The 21,531-nt window shown below is 58.6% G+C and overlaps 2 protein-coding genes across 2 annotated transcripts; both read left to right on the forward strand.

The window, feature by feature from the left end:
- The first annotated feature begins 8,766 nt into the window (after positions 1-8,766).
- On the forward strand, positions 8,767-11,128 carry CRYBA2 (crystallin beta A2). Its single transcript, XM_054168661.1, has 4 exons — positions 8,767-8,927; positions 9,301-9,442; positions 10,487-10,629; positions 10,981-11,128. Exons 1-4 carry the CDS (start codon positions 8,767-8,769, stop codon positions 11,126-11,128), a joined length of 594 nt encoding a protein of 197 aa, XP_054024636.1.
- A 3,553-nt stretch (positions 11,129-14,681) lies between these two features.
- On the forward strand, positions 14,682-19,849 carry FEV (FEV transcription factor, ETS family member). Its single transcript, XM_054173407.1, has 3 exons — positions 14,682-14,841; positions 16,118-16,315; positions 18,837-19,849. The coding sequence occupies exons 1-3, from the start codon at positions 14,682-14,684 to the stop codon at positions 19,346-19,348; spliced, it is 870 nt and encodes a 289-aa protein (XP_054029382.1). The 3' UTR covers positions 19,349-19,849.
- Positions 19,850-21,531: the final 1,682 nt, after the last annotated feature.

The following is a 21,531-nucleotide window of genomic DNA, read 5'->3' on the forward strand; positions in this document are numbered from 1 at the left end:
CCAGCCTCTGGGCCCTGCATAGCCATTGGCATGGCTTTGAGGACCTGGGGACCAGGGCTGGGGATTTCCAGGGTGCAGCTCAGGACTCAGTGTTGGGCCCCATGCTCTTTAACATCTTTATTGATGATCTGGATAAGGGCATTGAGTCCATCATCAGAAATTTGCAGATGACACCAAGCTGGGGGCAGGAGTTGATCTGCTGGAGGGTAGGAGAGCTCTGCGGAGGCACCTTGACAGGCTGGGCAGATGGGCAGAGTCCAACAGCATGAGATTTAACACATACAAGTGCCAGGTTCTACACATTGGCCACAACAACCCCATGCAGAGCTACAGGCTGGGGACAGAGTGGCTGGAGAGCAGCCAGGCAGAAAGGGTCCTGGGGGTACTGATTGATAGTAGGCTGAGCATGAGCCAGGAGTGTGCCCAGGTGGCCAAGAAGGCCAATGGCATGGTGGTCTGTATCAGGAATGGTGTGGCCAGCAGGAGCAGGGAGGTCATTCTGCCCCTGTACTCAGCACTGGTTATGCCACACCTTGAGTCCTGTGTCCAGTTCTGGGCCCCTCAGTTTAGGAAAGATGTTGAGTTGCTGGAACGTGTCCAGAGAAGGGCAACAAAGCTGGGGAGGGGTTTGGAGCATAGCCCTGTGAGGAGAGGCTGAGGGAGCTGAGCCTGGAGGAGAGGAGGCTCAGGGGAGACCTTATTGCTGTCTACAACTACCTGAAGGGAGGTTGTAGCCAGGTGGGGGTTGGTCTCTTCTCCCAGGCAACCAGCACCAGAACAAGAGGACAAGCTGTGCCAGGGGATGTTTTGGCTGGATGTTAGGAAGAAGTTCTTCCCAGAAAGAGTGATTGACCATGGGAATGGGCTGCCCAGGGGGTGGTGGAGTCACCATCCCTGGAGGTGTTTAGGAAGAGACTGGATGGGGTGCCTGGTGCCATGGTTTAGTTGATTAGATGGTGTTGGGTGATAAGTTGGACTTGATGATCTCAAAGGTTTATTCTATTCTATTCTATTCTATTCTATTCTGTTCTGTTCTATTCTATTCTATACAGGGAGGCTCTGTGTGTGGAGGGCAGGCTGCAGGTGGAGAGGCGGCGAGGCAGGAGTACTGTGCTCTGCATTTACATCTAGGTGCAGCCACATGCGGGGTGTGTGCATGTGTGCAGGTGTGTGCAGGTGTGTGCACTTGCACACGTGTGTGCAAGCTCATGTGTGTGCGTGGCTGTGCCCACCCGGGACGGGAGGGCAGTGTGGAGCTGCTGCAGCTTCCTGCTGCACTCATTGCCCTGTGTGCGATGCCTGTGGGCTCCCGCAGCGTGAACGCATGGAGCTGGCTGTGCCCCTGCTGTGCCTGCTGCTCCGTGCCCTGCTGTGTGTGCAGCCCATCAGGGTGTGTCTGTGAGCAGAGGTGTGCCCCATGGCTGGCTACCTGCGGGGTGCTGCCTGTGAGCTGCACATCCTGCCTAGCCCGGATGGGGTGTGCCCTCCCTGGACAGGCTCTGCTTCACTGCAGGATGTGGCAGAGGCAGCTGGTTACCCTCTGCACCCCAGCACCCTGGGTCATCAGTCCAAGTTGCTACCACTGCACACAGGGCTTTGTGGGCACCCCAGGGGCTGAGCACCATGGTTGTGCAGGCATCCCTAAACCCATAATGTCCACCACTCTGCCTATTTGCCATTGCTCCATTGTGCAGGGAGGAGATACTCAAGCTGAGCAGAGGCTTCCTGCCCCTGAAGGTCACTGTTCAGAACTGCTGTAGGTACCCTGACAGCTTTCACAAGACTGAGGCTACTTCTGTCCCCAGCACTGGGCCTGTTGAAGGTCAGGGTGGTGCTGAACACCCTCTGGTTGTCTCTAGCCACTCAGCTTGCCCCTGGCCAAGGTAAGGACTGGGGCAGAGAGCATAAAGGACTGTCTTGGCCCTGTGCTGTGGTCCTGCACTCCCCACGGCAGGCTGCAGCTTCAGCATCCCTAGGCAATGGGTCCATCCCACAAATTCCCTGCCAAATCAAGACCATGCAGAGAGACAGCAGCCTCCAACCCAGCTAGCTCTGGGAGAAGCTTATTGCTCTTTGGCAGACAGGGTGGAAGGGAGAGGTGGGCATCAGGCATGGAGCTGCATCCTGCCACTGTTAAACAGGTAGCTCTGCCAGCCCTCAGCCCATCCCTGGCTGTGGGCAGTATCAGGCACAGGGTTGGTATAGCCTGGCATCCCCTCCCCAGACCCACAGGCCATGTGGTAAGTTTTGCCATTGCCCTAGGAAAGGGCTTATAATGTCCATGAGTGAAGGGCATAAGGGGTGGTGGTGAGTGTTGCTGAAGGACTCAAGGTGCTGGAGGGAGAATCCCAGAAGTTGCACCAGGCCTGCATCTCAAATTGTGTCAGCCCTATCCTCCCACAGGGCCTCTGAGGAAGGGGTGAGCGATGGGGCTCCCCTCTCCTGAGCCTTCTGATGGCTCTGGGAAGTGCATGGGCAGCTTACCCAGGGGGTAGAGGTTGAGCAGGGTGCCAGGGACACTGCTCCTGGCCCAGCTGTTGCTGGCTTCGAGAACCCCAAGGCAGGATGTTCTGTTCTGGACGTGGTGCCTGGCTCAGCCCCCACCTGCGCTACAAGCTCAAAGCTGCTGGAGGAGGGGAGCTGCTGCTGCTGCTGCTGCTGTCACCCTGGCTTGAGGCACCTGGCACTACAGATGTTATCAACAAGTATATTGAAGAGCACCAGAGTAGACTGGGACCTTGGCCAGGCACTGACTGAGCTGACGTCCCCTGGCTGTGGAGCTGAAGAAGCCGGGGAAGGGAAGTCCAAGAACTGGAGAATTAATCTTATGAAGAGTGACTGAAGGAGCTGGGGATGTTTAGTTTGGAAAAGAGGAGGCTGAGGGGAGACCTCACTGCTCTCTACAACTACCTGAAAGGATGTTGTAGAGAGGCTGGTGCTGGTCTGTTCTCACAGGTGATAGAAGAAGAGGGGATGGCCTCAAGCTATGACCGGGTAGGTTCAGAATGTACATTAGGAAAAATGTTTCACAGAAAGAGTGGTCAGGCATTGGAATGTGCTGCCCAGGGAGGTGGTTGAGTCACCAACCCTGGACGTGTTTAAAGCTTATTTGGATATGGCTCAGGGGGGTGAACTTTGCAGAGTAGGTTTAACGGTTAGACTTCATGATCCTGAGGGTCTTTTCCAACCCGAATGTGATTCTGACCCCACACCCCCTGCAGCACTGCCCTTGCACCCTGCACCCATATGGCAATGTTCCAGGTGCTATAGGTAAAGCTGTGAGCTGAGAAGCTGTGCTCACCCTGTGGTGCCCCCCAAATATGACACAAAGCACTGAAGGAAATGCACCTGCAGCTGGGTGTGGGGTTGGACATGTTTCCCCTGTCTCCATCAGTACTTCCCTGAGACTGGGCACTGTGTGGGGACCAGCACGGTTCTTCAGGACACTGTAGCTATGGAGTGCCCTGTGAGTGCCAAGCTAGGGTCATTTGGGTTAACAGGCAGGAGGTCACAGTAGTTGGCACCAGCAGGCTGCATTTCAAGTTCAGATCTGGACATGAGAACCAGATACCAGCTCCTCTGTCCTGGTGCCTAACATCTCCATCTGGATAGGGTATGATGAATAGTGGGGGGAATTACATCTGAAGCTGCAAGGATCTGCCCCCCTGGAGTCCCTTTTGTATCAGCCTGGCTGTTTTTTGTCCCACCATCAGTCCCATACTGGGGCTGGGCCAGCCTGGGGATGTGGCATTTGCCACCTGCTCACACTCAGGCTGTAATCCACAGGCAGGAGGTGAGCAGCTGGCGGAGCCTCCCTGACCTTCAGGTGGGATTAGTACCCATGGGAACAGTGGGGAGCAGGCAGGTGAGGCCGCATATTCCCCAACAGCTCCTGGGGACTAAGCAAGGCTGGCAGAGCCCAGGAACTGAGCACAGCCCTATGCCAGGAGCAGCATGCAGCCAGGGCCAGGCAGGAGATACAGAGGGCAGGTCCTGGACAGACATCAGGGAGAGCACACATGTTTCCTGGAGGATCTTTGTCTGGGTTGGTCTTTGTGGGTCTGTCTCTGGAGCTGTGGGTGTCACAGGGCAGAGTGGGCACCCATAGTTCCACAGGTAGGGGGGGAGCAGTGTGAATGGGGGTGACCAGGAGCTACTAGCATGGAGCCTGGGGTGGCCAGCATGGTGGGGGCAGCTGCTCTACAGGTCAGAAGAGCCAAGCCAGTGGTGGCAGCAGTGGCTGGGTGCATGGGGAGAGACACAGATGGGGTGAAGGGTGCTGTGTGGAAGACCACCTCAGCAGGCTGTTTGCAGGACCCAACTATGAGCAGGAATATGTGAGTACCCCTTGCACTGCCAATACCTAAGCCTCTCACCACATCCCTGCCCTTCTCTGACCGTTGGTGATGGTACCCATGAGACCAGTCAGCATCTTGACCCCCCCAGTTCCCATTGGGGCTCCTCTCCCACTGCCTGCTTACCCTGAGGACTCCTCCAGCCCTGGGAGCAGCAGGGGCTGGAGCAGGTACAAGCTGAGCTTTGCCCCTGGCGAGCATGAGTGCCTGGGACGGGAGGGCTGGCAGCCCGTGGCGTGCGTCTGTGCCTGTGTGGGAGCTAATCCCAGCAACATCTGCCAGGCTGTTTGCAAGCCCAGGAGTTTCCGCCTGCGGGGAGGGGATGGCTGGGTGTGTGGGGGGCACGTGTGTGCAGGGCAGCTGGCATGTGTTGGGGCTCCCTGTGCAAGGCAACACCTATGCCAAAGGGCTTCCGTGGTGGGCATCTGCCTGCACATGTGCATTCTCTGTGTCCAGAAAGGGATGGGTGGCTCTGGGGACCCCAAATAGCCCCTCAGCTCCAGGGTTTGGGAACCTAGCAGGTGGAAGTGGGGGTTTTGGCTGGGATTTGCCGATCCCGGTGGCCATTCTCAGAGCAATCCTGAAGGGGAGATGCTTGAGGGGGGAAGGAGGTTTTTGCATCCTTGACAGGGAGAATGATTTCCCAGGGAAATGAGGCTGGGGGAGAAAGAAGAAGAAAAACGAGTGGTGGGACTGGGCGGAAGGAATGATGACATATTGCCCCTGATATAATCAGCCAGACCCTGCAAATAAAAGCCACCTGGTTTGGCCCTGGCAGCAGGAAGCCATCCCCAGAACAAACAGAGCACCAGGCAACTGCAAGAAAGACAAACAGGGGCCGGCACCAGCTCCATCTGCTCCTGCTTGGCCCAGCCCCTGGACCTCCAGCCCCTTGGGGTGACAGTGCAGCCCACAGAGAGGGGGTAGCAGGGCCTAGCTAGGGTGGCCAGGACTCAGCCCACAGTGTTAGACAAATGCTGGACCTGACACAGACCTGTGCTGCCCTGGGAATCTCATAGCAATGGGAAAGGCAGCATACTGCCATGAACTCCAGGTGTGCCCCAGATGTGCCTGCATCACCTCCTTGGTGGCTGCCTTTCAGTCTGCTCCACTCCTTAAGCCATGGATGCATCTTGGGAGCGTTACCTGAACAGGATGTGGGGTATAGCCCCATGGCTGGGGCCTATGGATGGCACAGTTTGGACTTGGCATGGAGCACCTGGGCAACTCTGTCCTCCCAGCACTGCCAGCTGCCCACACTGTGCCGGGTGGCATGGAGAAACCTGATCTGTTTTGCTAGAGCAGGGAACAGGCTGAGCTGGGAGTGACACAGGGTCCTTATTAAATTAGCCTATGCAGGAGGTCCTGGGCAAGCACTACCCAGCTCCCAGAGCCAGTATTAGCAGCTGCCCTTGGGCAGGGTTGCTGCCTGCCCCCGCACCAGCCTCCTCCTGCCCCTGTCCTTGGCTGGGTGGTTGTGACAGCCAGCCGCAGTGGTGCTAACTGGTGACAGGGAATGCCCAGTGGTACTGGGAGATGCCCCAGGGAGGCCAGGTTGCATCAACACTCTGGGGTGCAGTGGGGAAGGACCTTTGCCATGGCACCTCAGGGTTGAGCCACCCCAATCCACTGTCCCTGGATGCAGCTGTGGCTCCTATGTGGCTGACATGAATGAGGTGAACAGTGCGTGGAAGCATATCCCAGCGTGTGGCACATGCTGAGAAGTAAGGGAGGGAGAGGCACAGCCTGCAGCTGGCTGTGTGCTTCTCCCGTCCACTCCTCTCCCCCTGGTTTTTCCCCTGCACTGCCCTCAATTCTTTTATCCAAAGGGCTGTGTGGAGGTGATTGAGATGCTTGCATGCCCCTCATGGCACACCATCAGTGCCTCACAGATCCTCTAGCACACTACGCAGTGCCTCCCACATCCCCATAACAGCCCACAGCATCCCCACACATCCTGTGATGCCTCACACCCTGAAGCTCTGTAATACATCCTACAGTGCCCTGCATCCCATAACCCCAGACTGTCCTCACACCCCATAGCACCTCAAACTAACTAGTGCCCTACACTTCTGCTCACAGAGCCCCGGTGAGGGGCAGCAGCAGCATGGGTTGACCCTCCAGTGCACTAGCTCTGCATCACACCTCACCTCCCCCAAGATGCTGGCTTCCCAAACCTGTCCCCCTTTGAGGGATGTCTTCATATCACTGGGCTGCATCCTGGGAGCCTGCTTATCCTCATGCATCCCCTTCCCTCCCCAGAGATCATCCCTATCCTTTCCTCCATCCTTTGCACCCCCAGGCACCTCCCAGAGTGTCTCTCACAAACCCTGCTATAAGAACCCAGAGCATCGCAAAATGAAGGCTGCCTCCCCAGCGCCTGTTCCCAGCCAAGGGCCAGCCAAGGTTCCTCAGCTGGAGCCAGTTCCAATCGCTGCCAGGCTGCACCCTCTGCTGGGACCTGACGGCATCGACGCTCCGGGCCCCAGAGCAGGGAGGTAGACGCTGCCTGGCGCGTTGTCGAGCAGTGGGGGACACAGGAAGGCGAATCACAGGTCCTGCCCCAAGCCCATTCCTGCTATCGCCCCTCAGACCCCAATTCTTGATGAAAATGGAGCACAGATGCCAGGCGTCCTAACACCCCTGCCAGATGCCCACACTGCACCTGTGTCATCAGCACTACTAAGCTCACATGGGATACTGACCTCTGCTTAGGACCCTCAGGAGGGCTGGGGTTTATCTGGGAAGGTTTGGGGTACTCTGTCCAGTCTTTGCCTGCAGGCCAACGTGGCTCCTGCAGAGATGAAGGTGGGGAGTATCCAGCCTCACCACAGGGATGCTGCAAGGAATGCTGCTGCCAGGAGACCTGGGATTTCAAGGCTCCTCAGGGCACTCTTCTTCCTTCCAAGCCTGAGCTGGCCTCATCCAGCCCAGGTCCTGGTGGGAGGCACTGGAATTGTCACATTGCATGGTGCAGACCCAGGCAGGGCTGGTCCTGCTGCACAGGTGCAGGATACAACTCTGCCCAAAGCTGGTACAGGGAGCCTTTTGCCAGGCCAGGGGACATGCCCAGGGCACTGAAAGCAGGGAGCATGTAACTGGGGTACATCAGTGTCCAGTTCAGAGCCAACACAGGAACCTCTGCAGGGTGTTGCACGTCTCCCAGCACATGGATGGACCAAGCTGTGCCTCTGCCAACACCTCCTCCACCCCTCTCACTCACCCTAATCTTCAACCACCCCACACAGAGCCCTGCCCTTGCAGACCGAGTCCCTGCCCTGCCAGCTCGGGACATGCAAAGCAGGGTCTGGCCGGAGGAGGGACCTGCGGTGACAGAGCCCTCGGGCCGAGGGGCAGATGCAGCCCCAGGCAAGCTCCGCATCCAGCGTGAGGAAATTAGTGCCCCCTCAGCTCCCAGCCGGCAAATCCTTGCTTCAACTTGGCACCTCCTTCCCACCAGCCTCAACCTTGGCAAAGGCTGAGGGTGCCCTGGGAAAGGCTGGGTCCCTAATCCCTGGGCCAAACAGGGACATTGTCCGGGGGCAGAAAGGAAAGCGGCGCGTCAGGCCCTTTGCCCATTGTGCCCTGAGCCTCTCCGCAAACACAGCCCAGCACTTTCATTGTCAGCCCTGCGGGGCACGGGGGGGCTGCTCTCGCCACACTGCCTAACTGGAATGGACAGCTGGAGTCTGGGGTGGGCTCACAGCCCCGTGCCCCCCCATCCCCTGCCTGCTGACACAGCGCCCTGCCCGCCTGCACCATCGGCACTTCGGCGCCTGCCTATAAAGGGCAAGGGGAAAAGCCGGCGCCGGCACCGCCACCTTCGCCACTGTGCCCTGCCGACCAAGTAAGTACCAGGCTGTGAGCCCTCAAGCCCCCCCACTGCACAGGCGCTGCCATGCTGCCTTTAGCCTCCCACACCAAGCCCCCCCAAACCCAGTGCACACTCTGGGGAAGGGCAAGACGCAGGGTGCTGCAAGGCACACAGGGGTGCCCTGTGTGGACAGGAGGGGATGCTGGCACCCATCTTTGCAAGAACTGGGCTGCTCTGCCTCAGGGCTGCACCCCACACCTATGTTTGAGTCAGGGGTCACTGCCACCCTCCTGCAATGGGTACGGTGCCATTGCACCTGGCTGAGCCCAGGAGAAGTTGCAGGGAGATTTGGAGCAGTCTTGGGTACATCACTTAGAGAGAGCTGGGTGACCATAAGTGCACCCTGCAATTCGAGGGGCATGGGACAGAGATTGCTCAGCACCAAGGGAAGGGGAACAGCCTGGAAGGACGAGGGGCTGGTGGCATGGGATGTATGAGGGCAGCACAGCCATTATCCCAGGCTTGGTGCATGTGGGTTGATGGTGGGCATCTGCCCGGGGTGATGCATGGGTCTCTGCCAGCAGCTGAGCAACCCGCATGACCAGCAGCGAAGCCATGGACACCCTGGGGCAGTACAAGATCACGGTATGGGAGGAGGAGAGCTTCCAGGGCAAGCGCTGCGAGTTCCTCATGGAGTGCCCCAGCATCATGGAGCGTGGCTTCCGCAAGATCCGCTCCATCAAGGTGGAGTCTGGCCCGTAAGTGCCCCACGAGCCCCACGGCCCCTCAGTGCGTGCCACTTTGCTCCCAGGGGCTGACTGGAGCTGCCAGGAAGCCAGGACACCCGGGTCCCCTGCTCTCACACAGCCTTATTGTGCAACCTGTCTCTCTGTGCTCCTAGCCTGGTGCCTCAGTTTCCCCATCTGCAAAGAAGGGAGACTCTGCTGAGGCATGGGTTGGAGGCAATGGTGTGGCCCTGGGGAGTGGGGGCTCACTCTCAAAAGGGATGTTTCCTGGTAGCAAGAACCCCGACCTCCGTGACATGCCCACACCCTTCCAGGACCTCTCTGTCCCACGTGCAGGAGGGAGAAGCCAGCCCTAGGCTGAGGTCCTTCCTCCTCTCCCCTCCAGCTGGGTGGGCTTCGAGTACCCTGAGTACCAGGGGCAGCAGTTTATCCTGGAGAAGGGTGACTATCCCCGATGGGAGGCCTGGAGCGGGAACAGCGGCTACCGGACCGAGCACCTCCTCTCCTTCCGGCCCGTCAAGTGTGCGGTGAGTTACGAGGTCACCGTCGCTAGGCTTGGGGCAGGCAGTGCCTCCTCTTGGCAGCCCAGCAGGGAGGGAGAAAAGGTTACTGGAACATGGGATGGAGGGGTGAGGCAGCCACAGCGAGGCTGTGGGATAGGAGGGGTGGCTGCCTCCCTGCAAGGGTCCTGGGCTGTTCCTTAAGGCTAAAATTTATCCTGAAACACCATCCCAGATCCTTCTGCTTGGTGCATTGGACAGTCACCTCCCAGGCTGGGGTCCTCTGGCCTTGTCCTCTCACCTCAGGTACCTGTGGACGGGACAGGCAGAGAGGAGCTGGCAGGACCAAAGGGATGGTTGGTGCATTTGGGGTGTGGAATTCGTCCCCCTCCCACTGGGGTACCCGAGCCGTGCCCAGGCAGCTGCAGCCCCTATCGCTCCATCTGCAGAGACAGTGGTGCTTGCAAAAGCGGCACGTCTGCGCCTCCGAGCGGGGGGTCCCCCCCCCAACTTTTAATAATCACCAGGCAGATATGCTTGGGCTTTAATAAAGGGGATGTGATAAGATCACTCCTTACTGGCAGGACTGCTCCTCGGTGCAGATAGAGGCGTGTGGGGGCTGGGTACGGGGGACAGTGCCGCATCGCTCAGTGTCCCAGCCGTTAACCCCTTGGTGCCCAACACCCAGCAAAGCCCCACAAAGCAGGAGTGGAATCACTCTCAGCAGCCCATCTTGCCCTGAAACTGTCCTGCAGCCTTGGGGAGTGTGAGGATGCTGAGGGCAGGAAACTATGTGGGTACAGAGGATGTGGCCACTGTCACCACTGTCACCCTAACCAGCAGATATCCATTGGAATCACAGGGACACGAGAGCAGCATCCTCTGGGCAGCCCCAATGTGGCACAGTTAGGGGATGCCAAGCTGAGGGACATGCCCATGCCTTGCACCAAAGCTGGACATGGTCCCAGGCTTGCCATGGTGCCTTGGTTTATGTCCCCCCTGATGCCACATCCCCTATAACTGTGCAAGTCACCCCATCCTTGTTGACCTCCCAGCTCTCTCCCTCTACAGAACCACAACGACAGCAAAGTCATCCTCTACGAGGCTGAGAATTTTCAGGGGCACAAGTTTGAGCTGAGTGATGACTACCCCTCGCTGCAGGCCATGGGTTGGGGCAACAAGGAGGTGGCATCTATCAAAGTGAACGCCGGAGCGTGAGTTCTGCTGGCAAGAAGGTGGGGGGGGGAGGGGAGGGAGGGCTGAGAGCAGAGCTTTGGCAAGTACCTCCCTTTTGTACAGCCCTGGGGATGGAGAAAGGGGACCTAAAAAAAAAAAAAGGAGGCCTATGTGCTCCCCTTCCCTTGAAAATTCCAGCTGTGGGGTGCTTTCTGTCCCTTCCCTCTCAGGGATGAGATGGATGGGATGAATGGGAGAGGAGGGAAGGGGAGAGGAAGGGAGGGAGGGGAGGGGAGAGGAAGGAAGGGAGGAGAGTGAAAGGGAGGGAAAGAGAGGGAAGGGGAGGGGGAGATTTGGTCTGGGGCTCTGAGTCAGGGGTCTGCTTGCAGGTGGGTGGCATACCAGTACCCAGGATACAGGGGCTACCAGTATGTGCTGGAGCGGGACAGACAGAACGGTGAGTTCAAGAAGTACAATGAATACAGCAGCCAGGCTCACACCAACCAGATCCAATCCATCCGCCGTGTCCAGCACTGAGCAGGGGCAGCGCTGCGTGCCCCGCAGCCCCTGGGCTGCTGTGCAATAGACCTCTACCCGGTAGCAAATAAAGGCATTTGTCAAAAAAAAAACCCAAGGGTGCTCCTGCCTCTGCTCTGCTCCTTGTGGGACCCCCGCGGGGTGGGATGCAGGCTGCCTGCCCCACACCCGCTGGCCCCCAGCTCCCAGCAGCTGGAAGGGGTTTCCCTTTTCCCAGGTGGTTTTGGACCCGTGGTGACGTGCAGCCTGGGCTGGGCTCTCTTCACTCCACCTCTGGTCCATGCAGAGCAAACAGAGGGAATGCAGAACGGTTCCTTAACTCTCTGATGTGGGGAAGTGGGAACTTACTGGCTTTACTGGGGAAAAAATGGGCTGGAGCCAGAAGGGGGCATCCAGTGGGGTTGTGTCCTGGGACTTTCTCACAGGGTCAGTGCTAGGGAAAACGATTGCTACAAAGCCTGTGAGCACGGGGTGTTCACAGAGAGTGGGGCTCTCTGCACCCTAGTTTGGAGAAAAGCAGGGTGTCCCTGCCTGCTTCGAGCCTGGGTCATCTTGGGGGGCAGGACACTGCCACAAATGGGATGGCCACAGTTAGAGCAGAATTGGGGGCACCGGTTTATATAGAGACTGTACAAGAACCCGGGGTCCTCAGGGCAGTGTCCCAGAGCTGGCAGGGAGCTCAGCTCACTGCTTCCAGCAACCTTAGGATGCAGGTCCCCCCACCCCCAGCCTGGCCACGCCAGCACATCCGTGCCAGCATCCGGCTCCTGCTTGCTCAGGTACACCAGGAGCCCCACCCAGCCTCCTCCTCCTTCTCCAGCACCCTTTCCTGGCCTCTTCCTCCTCCATCCTGCTCCAGCACCCTGAGCCCTCCTGGGGCACAGGTACCTGTCCCAAGGTATTCTCCTCACCCATGACATACCGTCTAAAGCTGCAGGACGGTGGAACAGTGCTGAGTCACTTGGTTGCCTGGGTCCCTGCACACTCACCCAAGTGCACTTGGAGCATTAGAGCTGTGGATGCCCCAAGGGAAGCTGGGAGACTGGGATAGAGTGGGCTGAGGGTCGAGGAGTGCACACCCTGTACACAGGGCTGCACAGAGACCCGGGGTGGGGGAAGGGGAGGTGAGAACCTGTGCACTGCACACAGGACTTTGTACACAGGTGTGAGCATACATGCCCTGCACATCCCGGCTCCCTCTCCCCTTGCACCCCAACGAGCCCCTTGCAAAAGCCCCAGCAACTTGCACGTCCCCACCCCTCGGGGCGTCCCCACCGCAGGGTGCCCCTGGCCCTCCCCTCTCCCCTTCCTGTCCCTGCTGGCCCCACCCTGCCACGGCCCCATGGCCTCTCCCCCTGCACAAACACATTCCTGCACACCCAGCCGTGCTGCAGCCAGCCCAAGGCCACGTCAGCTCGGCTCCACTTCACGACACCGCCGGCAGACAGGTGAAATTGTTCCGGGCACCTGCGCACAGGGCTGCTACTGGGGGTGGCTGGGGTGGGGGCACGGCAAAATGTGGGGTCTTTACTGCTCTGTCCTAGAGGGATAAAGCATTGGGTTGGGAGGTCGGGAGGCAAACTGCCTGCTTGCAGCCAAAGGGACCTTCTGTTGCTGCCATCTGGGTGCTCCACATGTCGGGTCCCCATAGACCTGAATCCTCACCTCCCAGATCCCCCACAGACCTGAACCCACATCCTCTGGCTCTCTCACAGACTTGGCTCACTATTTGCCATGTACCCTGCCTGCCCCCTCCCAATCCTGTGAGCCTGCCCCAGCTCTGCTATGTCCTGCCTCTCACCCTAGGGACCCTGCAGTCCCTGCCCCTCTGCATCCATCAGTCCCTAAGTCCGCCAAAGCCCTTAGTCCCCTTATACCCCACTGTAGGCCCTTCCACACACTGGCTTTCCCAGGGACCCGTGAGTCTCCATAGCCTGTGCCCCCAGGTGCTCCCTGTCGCCAGCTCCCCCGGTCCGAACCCTGCTTCTCAGGGTGATCCCAAACTGCTCCCCCTGTGCCGGGCTGACACAGAGCCCTCAGCCCAGACTCCCCAGCTTAATGCTCTGTGCCACGCAGGTTTGCTGGAGGAGGATCCTGATCACTGGGACCATCAGAAGGAGAGGGGCTTGGTGGGTCTGGCCCCCTTCCCAGCTCACCTCGCTGTCTCTGGGGCTTGTTTTCCGTTGCCTGAGGTTTGTTGCAGTGACTCAGGCAGCGAAAGCAAGTCTGGGAGGCTGCGGAGCCACTGCCAGGAAAGCTGCACAATGGTCGATGGGGCTCAAGAGGCTGGGGAGGAGAGGGATGAAGGGAGAAGCCAAGGCTGTTGGGCTGTACAGAGCTGGAACAGCCCTCTGTGGGGTTCAGGTTTGCTCAGGGCACGGGCTGGGGGAAGAGAACATTTTCTAAGGGCTGTTATGTCCAAACAGGATTGGTGGGGGAGTACTGTGGGCTCTGCTTATGTGTTGTTCTGCTAGCATTTGCCCTCTGCCCCCCACAGAGATGGGCAGCAGCAGTGGAGCATCCAGAGCCCAGCTTAGTACCCACAGGACCCCCTGTTTCCTAAACCTTTTGGACACCCTCACCAACACCGTTGGGCTGTGGCATCCCAAGACACAGTAGCTGACTGTTGCCACCCATGGGCTGCAGCTGCTTCTTATGCAGGACACCTTTCAGTTGCAGTATAAATAATATCCATAAGTCTAACATAAATGTATCCTGATTTCCTTTGGACTTGCATGTTGCAATGACCACTTTCAAGACATTTGGCTCAGTTCAGAATGAGAGACCATCCTTTTACTAGACATCACTGAAACACCACAGGAGAGCCTAATGGGCAGCTTGACTGTATGGCAGTGGAGCAGAGCTAGTGCCTGCAGCTGGCACCCTGCCTGGCTGCCTCAAGCCATAGGGTGCAGGAGGAAGGTAAACTCTTGGCTGGGGGGACAAGCCTAGTCAAACCCATCACTGATGGCTATGTCCCCCTTGGACCCTCCATGGTCACCCTGCAGCTGCACATACCAAATGCAGCCACGGATGATGGGGAACAAGCGGGCCAGTTACGCCTTTTGGGAGCTGAGATGACCCCAGATGACCCCTCCCCATATCACCCTCTGGTCTTTACAACACTCGGGGCTGCTGAGTACCATCAGGTAGAGATGGGGGCATACAGGTTTGGGTGAGTGTTGGGGGTCGCCTAATAACTATGAGCAAGAGATCTGAATAAGGCTGGGGACCCCAAAACAGTCACAGGCTTAACCCTCCCCAAGGCAGGAACTGTACAGGAGAGCACAGATGGATTGCCACCAACCACCGGAGATGCACTTATCCACCCGGGAGCCTTGTGGACTGCAAAGCGATCCCATCACCAACGTCCTGGAGCTGGAGGGATATAGTAGACACCAAACTGACCCACCCCAGAGCTCTGGGACTTGCAAGGAGGCCCCAGGACTATGCTGCAGATTGCGGAGCTGGGGAGGGAGCCCCAGGGGTGCCGGTGCAGGGTGGCTGGGAGGAAGGGAGGCAAGGTGGGACGACGCTGATGCCATGCGGTGAGATGGTGAGAAGCAGGCAATGCCAGCAGCGCAGGGAGCGCCGTGCCAGCCGGGCAGAGGAGTGGATCGGAGGCGGCGGTAGCAGGAGGCCGGGCCCGGGCGGTCTCCAGGCAGTGCCCGAGCCCCGTTCCCGGCGGGGTGGCAGCGCCGTGTTTGCGAAGAGTTAAGGAGGCGGAAGAGGCAGGAAGCGGCCCGAGCTCTCTCCATAGAAACCCGCGGCCGTGATTAAAGTCTGATGCGGGCCCGATAGCGGGGGGTGGGGGGCGGGGGGTGTGTGGGGGGGCAGCGCCCGCTTTAATTACAGCAAAGGAAATTGCTGGAGCCGGGGCCCCGAGCCCCTGCGAGTTGCCTGGAAACTCCCCCGCCCCCCCTCTCCCCCTCCCGCCTCCCCCGGCCCCTGCCCGTCCCCTGCCCGTCCCGCTGCCATTTATTCGCCATCAGCTGCTCCCTGATAAAGTGGAATAATAATAATAATAATAGGGGCAGGAATATTAAAACATGCAGCCCGCGGGCCGCCCCCACAGCTGCCATGAGACACGGCGCCGGAGCGGTGCCACTGCTGCTCAACATGTACCTGCCAGGTACGGGCGGACCCCCGGCCGCTGCCCGCACAGCAGCCGGCCCCCGCCCGCCCTGCCCCGTCGCTGCCCCGGGGCCCTTCTCTGTCCTGTCTTCCTTCAGCGCACACCCTGCCTCCCCCTCTCTCTCTGTCCGTCCTCCCTTCCTACCATCCAGCCCTTCAACCATCCCTTCCTCCTTCCTTCCAGCCACCCTCGCTGCCTTCCACACCTGCACATCCATCCTCCTTTCCATTCTTCATTCACCCACTCTCTGTCCTACCGTCCCTCCGTTCACCGTCCTGTCCTTCCAGCTCACCCATCCACCCACTCATCCTTCTCCTGTACTTCCATGTATCATTCCACCCCACCCACTTGTCCCTCTGTCCCTCTTTCTGTCCCTTCTACAAATCATCCCCTCTGTCTACCCTCCGTCTCTTCCATCTTCCTGTTCTTCCACCAATCTGCTCATTACCTATCCATCCATCCATCCATCCATCCATCCATCCATCCATCCATCCATCCATCCTCCTTCTTTCCCTTTTCTTGTCCTTCCCTCAATCTACTCACCCATATATCCTCCCCTCTGTCCTTCCACCCATCCACCCACCTCTTCTTCCCTCCTTCCATCCACATTTCCATCTACCTGTCCTTTCCCCAGCCATCTGCTCCCAAAACACTGACACTTGTCCTTCATTCCACCCCATCCACCTCTTCTCACTCTTTCTCTGCCCCACAGCTCTCTCCGTTGCTCCGTCTCTTCTCCCTGCTCCAGCCCGCGGGATTTTCTATTCCTATTTAAAAGCTTCCCTGGCTCGGTCGGAAATCGGATTTCCTTTTTCCTGGACGCGTTTCCTGGCTTTGCGGCGGTGGCTGGGCAGGCAAGGGGGAGCGGCTGGGGGCTGCGGGGAGGCTGCCCGCGGGTGGGCGCCGGGGGGTCGAAGTCCCGCCTGGCTCCAGCCCCCCCTCCACTCCCACACGCTCCACTTTTACACCCCCCCCAGATCCAGTCGGAGAAACTTTGTTCAAAGACGGGAAGAGCCAGGCGTGGGGGTCCCTCAGCCCAAGCGTGCAGAAAGGTAAGTGCACGGCTGCCCCTCACTCGGGACCGGCCCGCAGCCGGGGCTTTTCGGGGCACACGCAACCTTCCCAGCCCCGCAGCCATCGGGGACCCCAGACCGTGTGCAGGACACTGCCCGCGCGGGACATGCCCCCACTCCTGCTGCTACGGGCGGCTTGTGCCGGGAATATCCCGCCATCGAAACCCACCAGGAGAACAGCCGAGCCCCGCCGGCAGAGCCTCGACGGCCGCGACCCCCTGGCCCCGTTGCAGCGGAAGGGAGCGGGGTGCCCATCGCTCCAGGAACCCCACAGGTCTCGGGTTCCCTCGGTGCTCCGGGGCCATCCGACGGGGAAGCAGCTGCCAGTCAGCCCGGGAGCTAGCGGGACTAATTCGGGCTTGGGCAAGCTGTGCCTTGGAGCCAGGGAATGAGGTGAGAACTCACCCGAGACGAAGGTGCCGATGAGGGGCTGAGGCTAAGGCAGGGAGCTGAGCCGTCCCCGGGAGCCGGAGCCATCCGCCCGGGTGGAGCCACCCAGGGGCCCTGGGGATCTGCCAAGGGCTAGCCAGGGAACAGCCTGAAGCCTGCCGGAGAGAGCAGCGGGGCTGGTCATCAGGTGGTCGCAGGGCCAGAGCCGTGGCGTTTGGGCCATGTGGTTTGCCTGCCTAGCAAGGGCTCAGGGCCCAGGGGATGCTCTTAGGTGGGAAAAGAAGAGCCCTGTTTTAGGGGTGGGAGGGAGAGTAAAGTAGGGGCTTTGAGGGGGGAGCTTTTTGCCTCTGCACCGTGGACTCTCACCCAGCTGTGTTCTGTGCACTGATGGACTGAATTTAGGCAGTAGAACCTCAAGCAACGCTCAGCTGATAGAAGGAAATGTTTTACCTCTTGTGGGCATTGCTTGAGGTTCTACTCCCTAAATTCAGTCTGTCAGTGCACTGAGCTGTGGTGAGGATCCTTTTTGGATCCCAGGAGGTGTCCTCTGGGAACTGCTAGGTGCTGCAGCAGAACACTCTATGGTGGTGAGGACTGAACCTCACCACCCCACCCAATTGCACCCCTCAACACCTCCTTGCCCTCCATGAATGGCTGGGGGATAGCAGGACTCCAGGGTGGGGGCTGTGGGGACAGATAAGAGGTGAGGGCTGTGAATGTACCCTGGAGAGGAGAGATCTTGCACCTTCATTCCAGGATGAGGGATTTGGAAATGCAACCTTGGAAAGTCCTGAGCTTGCCTGCCTGGGTCGGGATGTCTAGGTGCCATTTGGTGGAAAGAGGATGGATGGGGAATAGCAGCTGTCTGCTTCTTCCATGGCAGGTATTGGGGGGGGGGAACACTGGATAAAATAGATGGGTGTGAAGCAAGCAGGACAAGGTGGTTCTTTGTGGGAAAGGTACCTGACCTGTGGGACTGCCTGCTGCAGGGTTTGTGTGTGCTAAACTTCCATATGGGATTCAAGCACCTTTAGACAAAATAGTGGCAGAAAAGCAGAGGGGAGGGCGAGAGGCAGACTCTGCCTCTGCTGTGGGGAGAGCCCGTGCTGAAAGAATGTGGGTCAGGAGCAGGGAAGTGAAGGGGATGGTACTTGGAGGGGTGGAGGAGCAACTTGGTAAGTGCAGGACTGCTCTGCAGGGTGGATGAGTCCTAGAAATGGGATTGTTCACCACCTTTGTGTCCAGGGACCCTCACCTCTTATGACCTCTGGCCAGACTCAGTGGAGCCTGTCGTGCTTCACCATGGATACGTCCAAGTGTGACAGGCTCCTGTCACAGCTGGGCACAGAGGCATCCTGGGCACTTCCTAGCGGTGGTCCTCAGTGCAAGCTGTGGGTGCAGTGGCCGTGGGGCAGAGGAATTTTCCTCTGGAAATAAGGACCATTGGTGCCGATTCAAAGCCACAACAGGTCCTGTCCTGTTCTCTCCTTCTCCTTTATCTGCTTGCACCTGCCACAAGTGCAGATCAGAGTAGTGCTGCCACCCTGTCTTCGTCTCACCATGGAGAAATCCTTGCAGGGCAGAGTGTCCCTAGAGATGGGCAGAGGCTGTGCTGTGACACTCACCCAGTTTCAAGCTGAGGTTGAAGGGGGGAATGTTGATGCTGGGATCAATCTAAGTACTGCCAAGGTAGCAGTAGCCCCTTCTTGGGGCTGCAAATGAAAGAACCAGGCCACATCTTCACAACAAAGCAAATGATCAGGTATCCATCTTCAGTGGGGTGTGGATGAGGGTGGGAGGGACATGATAACCCTGGATCTAGACCCACTGCAGCCTGTGTGGAACTCTGAGCACTCCTACCCCGGTCCTGAGGTGCAAGGACAGCTTCTTTTCCTCTCGCTTGGGAGACAGGGTAGGAATGCTGCAAGGCGGACATGACCTTGTCACCATCTTCTGTGTCTCTAGAGCAGGGAAGGTGCAATGAAGTGTTTCTGATGCCTGGGTCTGGGATGGGGCAACACAGCAGGGGGTTGAGGAGACTGGGGCACATCCTGCCCCACTTGTTGTGGCCTGAGAGGGAGCTTTAACCTCTCTGGGGCCTGCCTTGCAGGCAGTGGGCAGATCCAGCTGTGGCAGTTCCTGCTGGAGCTGCTCTCCGACCGTGCCAACCTGAACTGCATCGCCTGGGAAGGCACGAACGGGGAGTTCAAGCTGATCGACCCTGATGAGGTGGCACGGCGCTGGGGGGAGCGGAAGAGCAAACCCAACATGAATTATGACAAGCTCAGCCGGGCACTGCGCTACTACTACGACAAGAACATCATGACCAAGGTCCACGGCAAGCGCTACGCCTACAAGTTCGACTTCCACGGGCTGGCACAGGTGTGCCAGCCAGCCACCCCTGATCACACCCTCTACAAATTTCAGGGCAACCTGGCCCCACTGCCCTTTTCGGGCATCTCCAAACTCAACCTCATGACCTCGGGTGTGACGCCGGCTGGCTTCTCCTACTGGCCTGGCTCCAGCCCCTCCCTCTACCCTGGGCACGGGCTGCAGCCCTCTGCCCCGTTCAGCACCATGGCAGCCTCTCACCTCAACAACATGAACAACCACTACCATTAGAGGCTCGGGCCATGCCAGGCAGACCTTCCTGTCCCTGGCAGAATGGGGCTGTGGAGCTTGGCAGAGAGGGATGGGGGGTGGGATTGTGCCTTGCTCTCAGTTGCCCCCTTTTAGATTTGGAAAGTGGCATGGGAGTTGAGAGGTGCTCACAGGGTAGCTGGGTTGGTTCCCTGATGTCCATGGCTGGAGGAGAGAAGCCAGCTAAATTTATGGTGAGGAGGGATCCATGGTTCTGGGAATGGATGTGAATACCTAAAGAAGGGTGTAAATGGAAGGACACATGGGCTTGCCTCCTGGCAGGGACCGTGCCTCCCCTTTCCTTTACGACGTGCAACCCACTCCATGAATGTCCTTAGCTCTGTCCCTAGCCTGTGCCTGCCCTCCCCTCTCCCTGCAGAGTCAGGAGTTAGAGCCCCAAGACAGCTGTGTTCATGGGTGAGGGTCCCACTGACCAGGGACAGAGACACTGACCTTGGTCCCCCACCTTTGACTCCAAAGCCTTCCTTTTGTCCATCCCTCCTACACCTCCTGCCGATGGTGGCTTCCTCCAGACCTCAGGAGAAGCCTTGGTCTGGAAAGCAGATGGTCTTCATGTGTTAAGTCCTACCCAGGGCAGGACTCTGGAGTGGGAGGTGCCACCAGCAGGTGTGACAGCCACTGCCAGCCCTCAGGGCAAGGCCCAGAGGCAGCAGAGCCTGGCCCCTGCAACTTTGCGCTCTCCCCAATGCCCAAGGGCCACACCACAGACTGGAACAATCCCTGATGCCCTGCATATGAGCCTGTGTCTTGCTGGTCACTTACAAGTTTAGTGCTCCAGTTTTACTGTGGTTTCAGTCCCTTGCATGCAAGGCTTTGTGGGACACTCTCCACAGGTGGGGACATGCCCTAAGACAAGGCTGGGTGGGAGGTGGAGCAAGAGAAGGGATAACAGCAGAGCTGGGAGCTCCAGGCACTAAGAGGCAGCCCTGTGTCTCTCCCCCCAGGTTCAAGGAGGTATTTCCATCCTCCAAAGCAGGACTTTGGCCCAGTAGATGCAGAAAGGCTGGGCATGCTGGGGTCTGTGCTGGCTGGGGAGAGGGACTGGTCTTCAATAAAACAGTGAGGTGCTGTGACCTGTGTCCTCTCATGTCTGCAGGGGGTTGGTGAGGGAAGAAATCGTGCAGCAAATTCCCTCCTGTCTAAGGCAGAGCACTTGCAGGGCTGGGATGGGGAGGGTGTGGCCACCCTGCTGCATCACCTCTTCTCCAGGCATCATCTCTGGCTCTTACAGAGCTTAAACCTCTGTGCTTCTATAGACAGGCCTCCAGGGAAGCCTCATACCCTGTTCCCAGGCCAGCAAGAGGATATGGCAGCTGGAGGTAAAAAGGAGATGCAGTTGGCTTAGTGGGATGTCTGCCACCTTGCCATCTTCCAGGGAAATTTAGAATGCTGGGAGGTAGATTTCTCATGACCCACAGAGTGCTGTGCAAACAGCTTCGGGCAATGCACTGGGCCCAGCAAGGCCTGATCCTGCAGGGAGTGCCTCTGCTGTGCTGTGCCAGCAGTGGGGAGATCCCAAGCTGTGGGGCCAGGGTGACATGTGGCATTGGTGCAGGGGTAAGCAGGGAAGCACTGCTTGCCCAGATGCAGGCACATGCCCATGGATCCACTGGTGCCAGCAGTGGCTAGTGTGGACTGAGGAGCTGCCCTTTGCTTGCCCTGTCTTGGGGCTGTCCTTCTCATCCCACCTCTGTTGGAGAAGCAGGGTGCCAGGGCTGGGGGCCAGGCTTGCAGCAGGGGTGAGAACAGTTCTGTAGGGTGGTGCCATGCGATTACCCAACCACTTGAGGGGCTACAGGGGTAGTCATCCCTCAGCCCCTCTCCCTGTACCTCTGAATCTGGAGTAGTCCCCAGATCTGGGGGCTGCATGCTGCCCCATCTGCATCACCTGAGGGTCTGATCACTCTCATGGCCTTGGTGGCATCTGCTTGAACATGTCCTTACTGCTCTAATCAGCTTAAGGGAGGGGGATCTGATGTCCGTGTCTCCTCTTGGGAGGGCTCAGGCTGCAGGGTGGGAGGGTTAATGCTGCCAGCAGGGAGCCCATGTATGAGAAAGGAGCTGCAGGAACTGGGAGGATCCCTTCCTAGGAGCAGTCCCTCCCTCCAGGGTCCCTGAGCATTGCACAGTCTGTTCCCCGGGGA

Source organism: Dryobates pubescens, chromosome 2, assembly GCF_014839835.1.
Source record: "Dryobates pubescens isolate bDryPub1 chromosome 2, bDryPub1.pri, whole genome shotgun sequence".
NCBI classification, from domain to species: domain Eukaryota; kingdom Metazoa; phylum Chordata; class Aves; order Piciformes; family Picidae; genus Dryobates; species Dryobates pubescens.

What these genes read in the sequence shown, in the direction of transcription:
- FEV (XM_054173407.1), top strand. Translation starts at nt 14,682, where the DNA reads ATGGTGAGAAGCAGGCAATGCCAGCAGCGCAGGGAGCGCCGTGCCAGC. An exon ending in CAGCGCCGTGTTTGCGAAGA is followed by an intron (nt 14,842 to 16,117) that starts GTTAAGGAGGCG and finishes GTGGCTGGGCAG; the next exon opens with GCAAGGGGGAGCGGCTGGGG. An exon ending in CAGCCCAAGCGTGCAGAAAG is followed by an intron (nt 16,316 to 18,836) that starts GTAAGTGCACGG and finishes CCTGCCTTGCAG; the next exon opens with GCAGTGGGCAGATCCAGCTG.
- CRYBA2 (XM_054168661.1), top strand. Translation starts at nt 8,767, where the DNA reads ATGACCAGCAGCGAAGCCATGGACACCCTGGGGCAGTACAAGATCACG. An exon ending in TCCGGCCCGTCAAGTGTGCG is followed by an intron (nt 9,443 to 10,486) that starts GTGAGTTACGAG and finishes CTCCCTCTACAG; the next exon opens with AACCACAACGACAGCAAAGT. An exon ending in ATCAAAGTGAACGCCGGAGC is followed by an intron (nt 10,630 to 10,980) that starts GTGAGTTCTGCT and finishes GTCTGCTTGCAG; the next exon opens with GTGGGTGGCATACCAGTACC.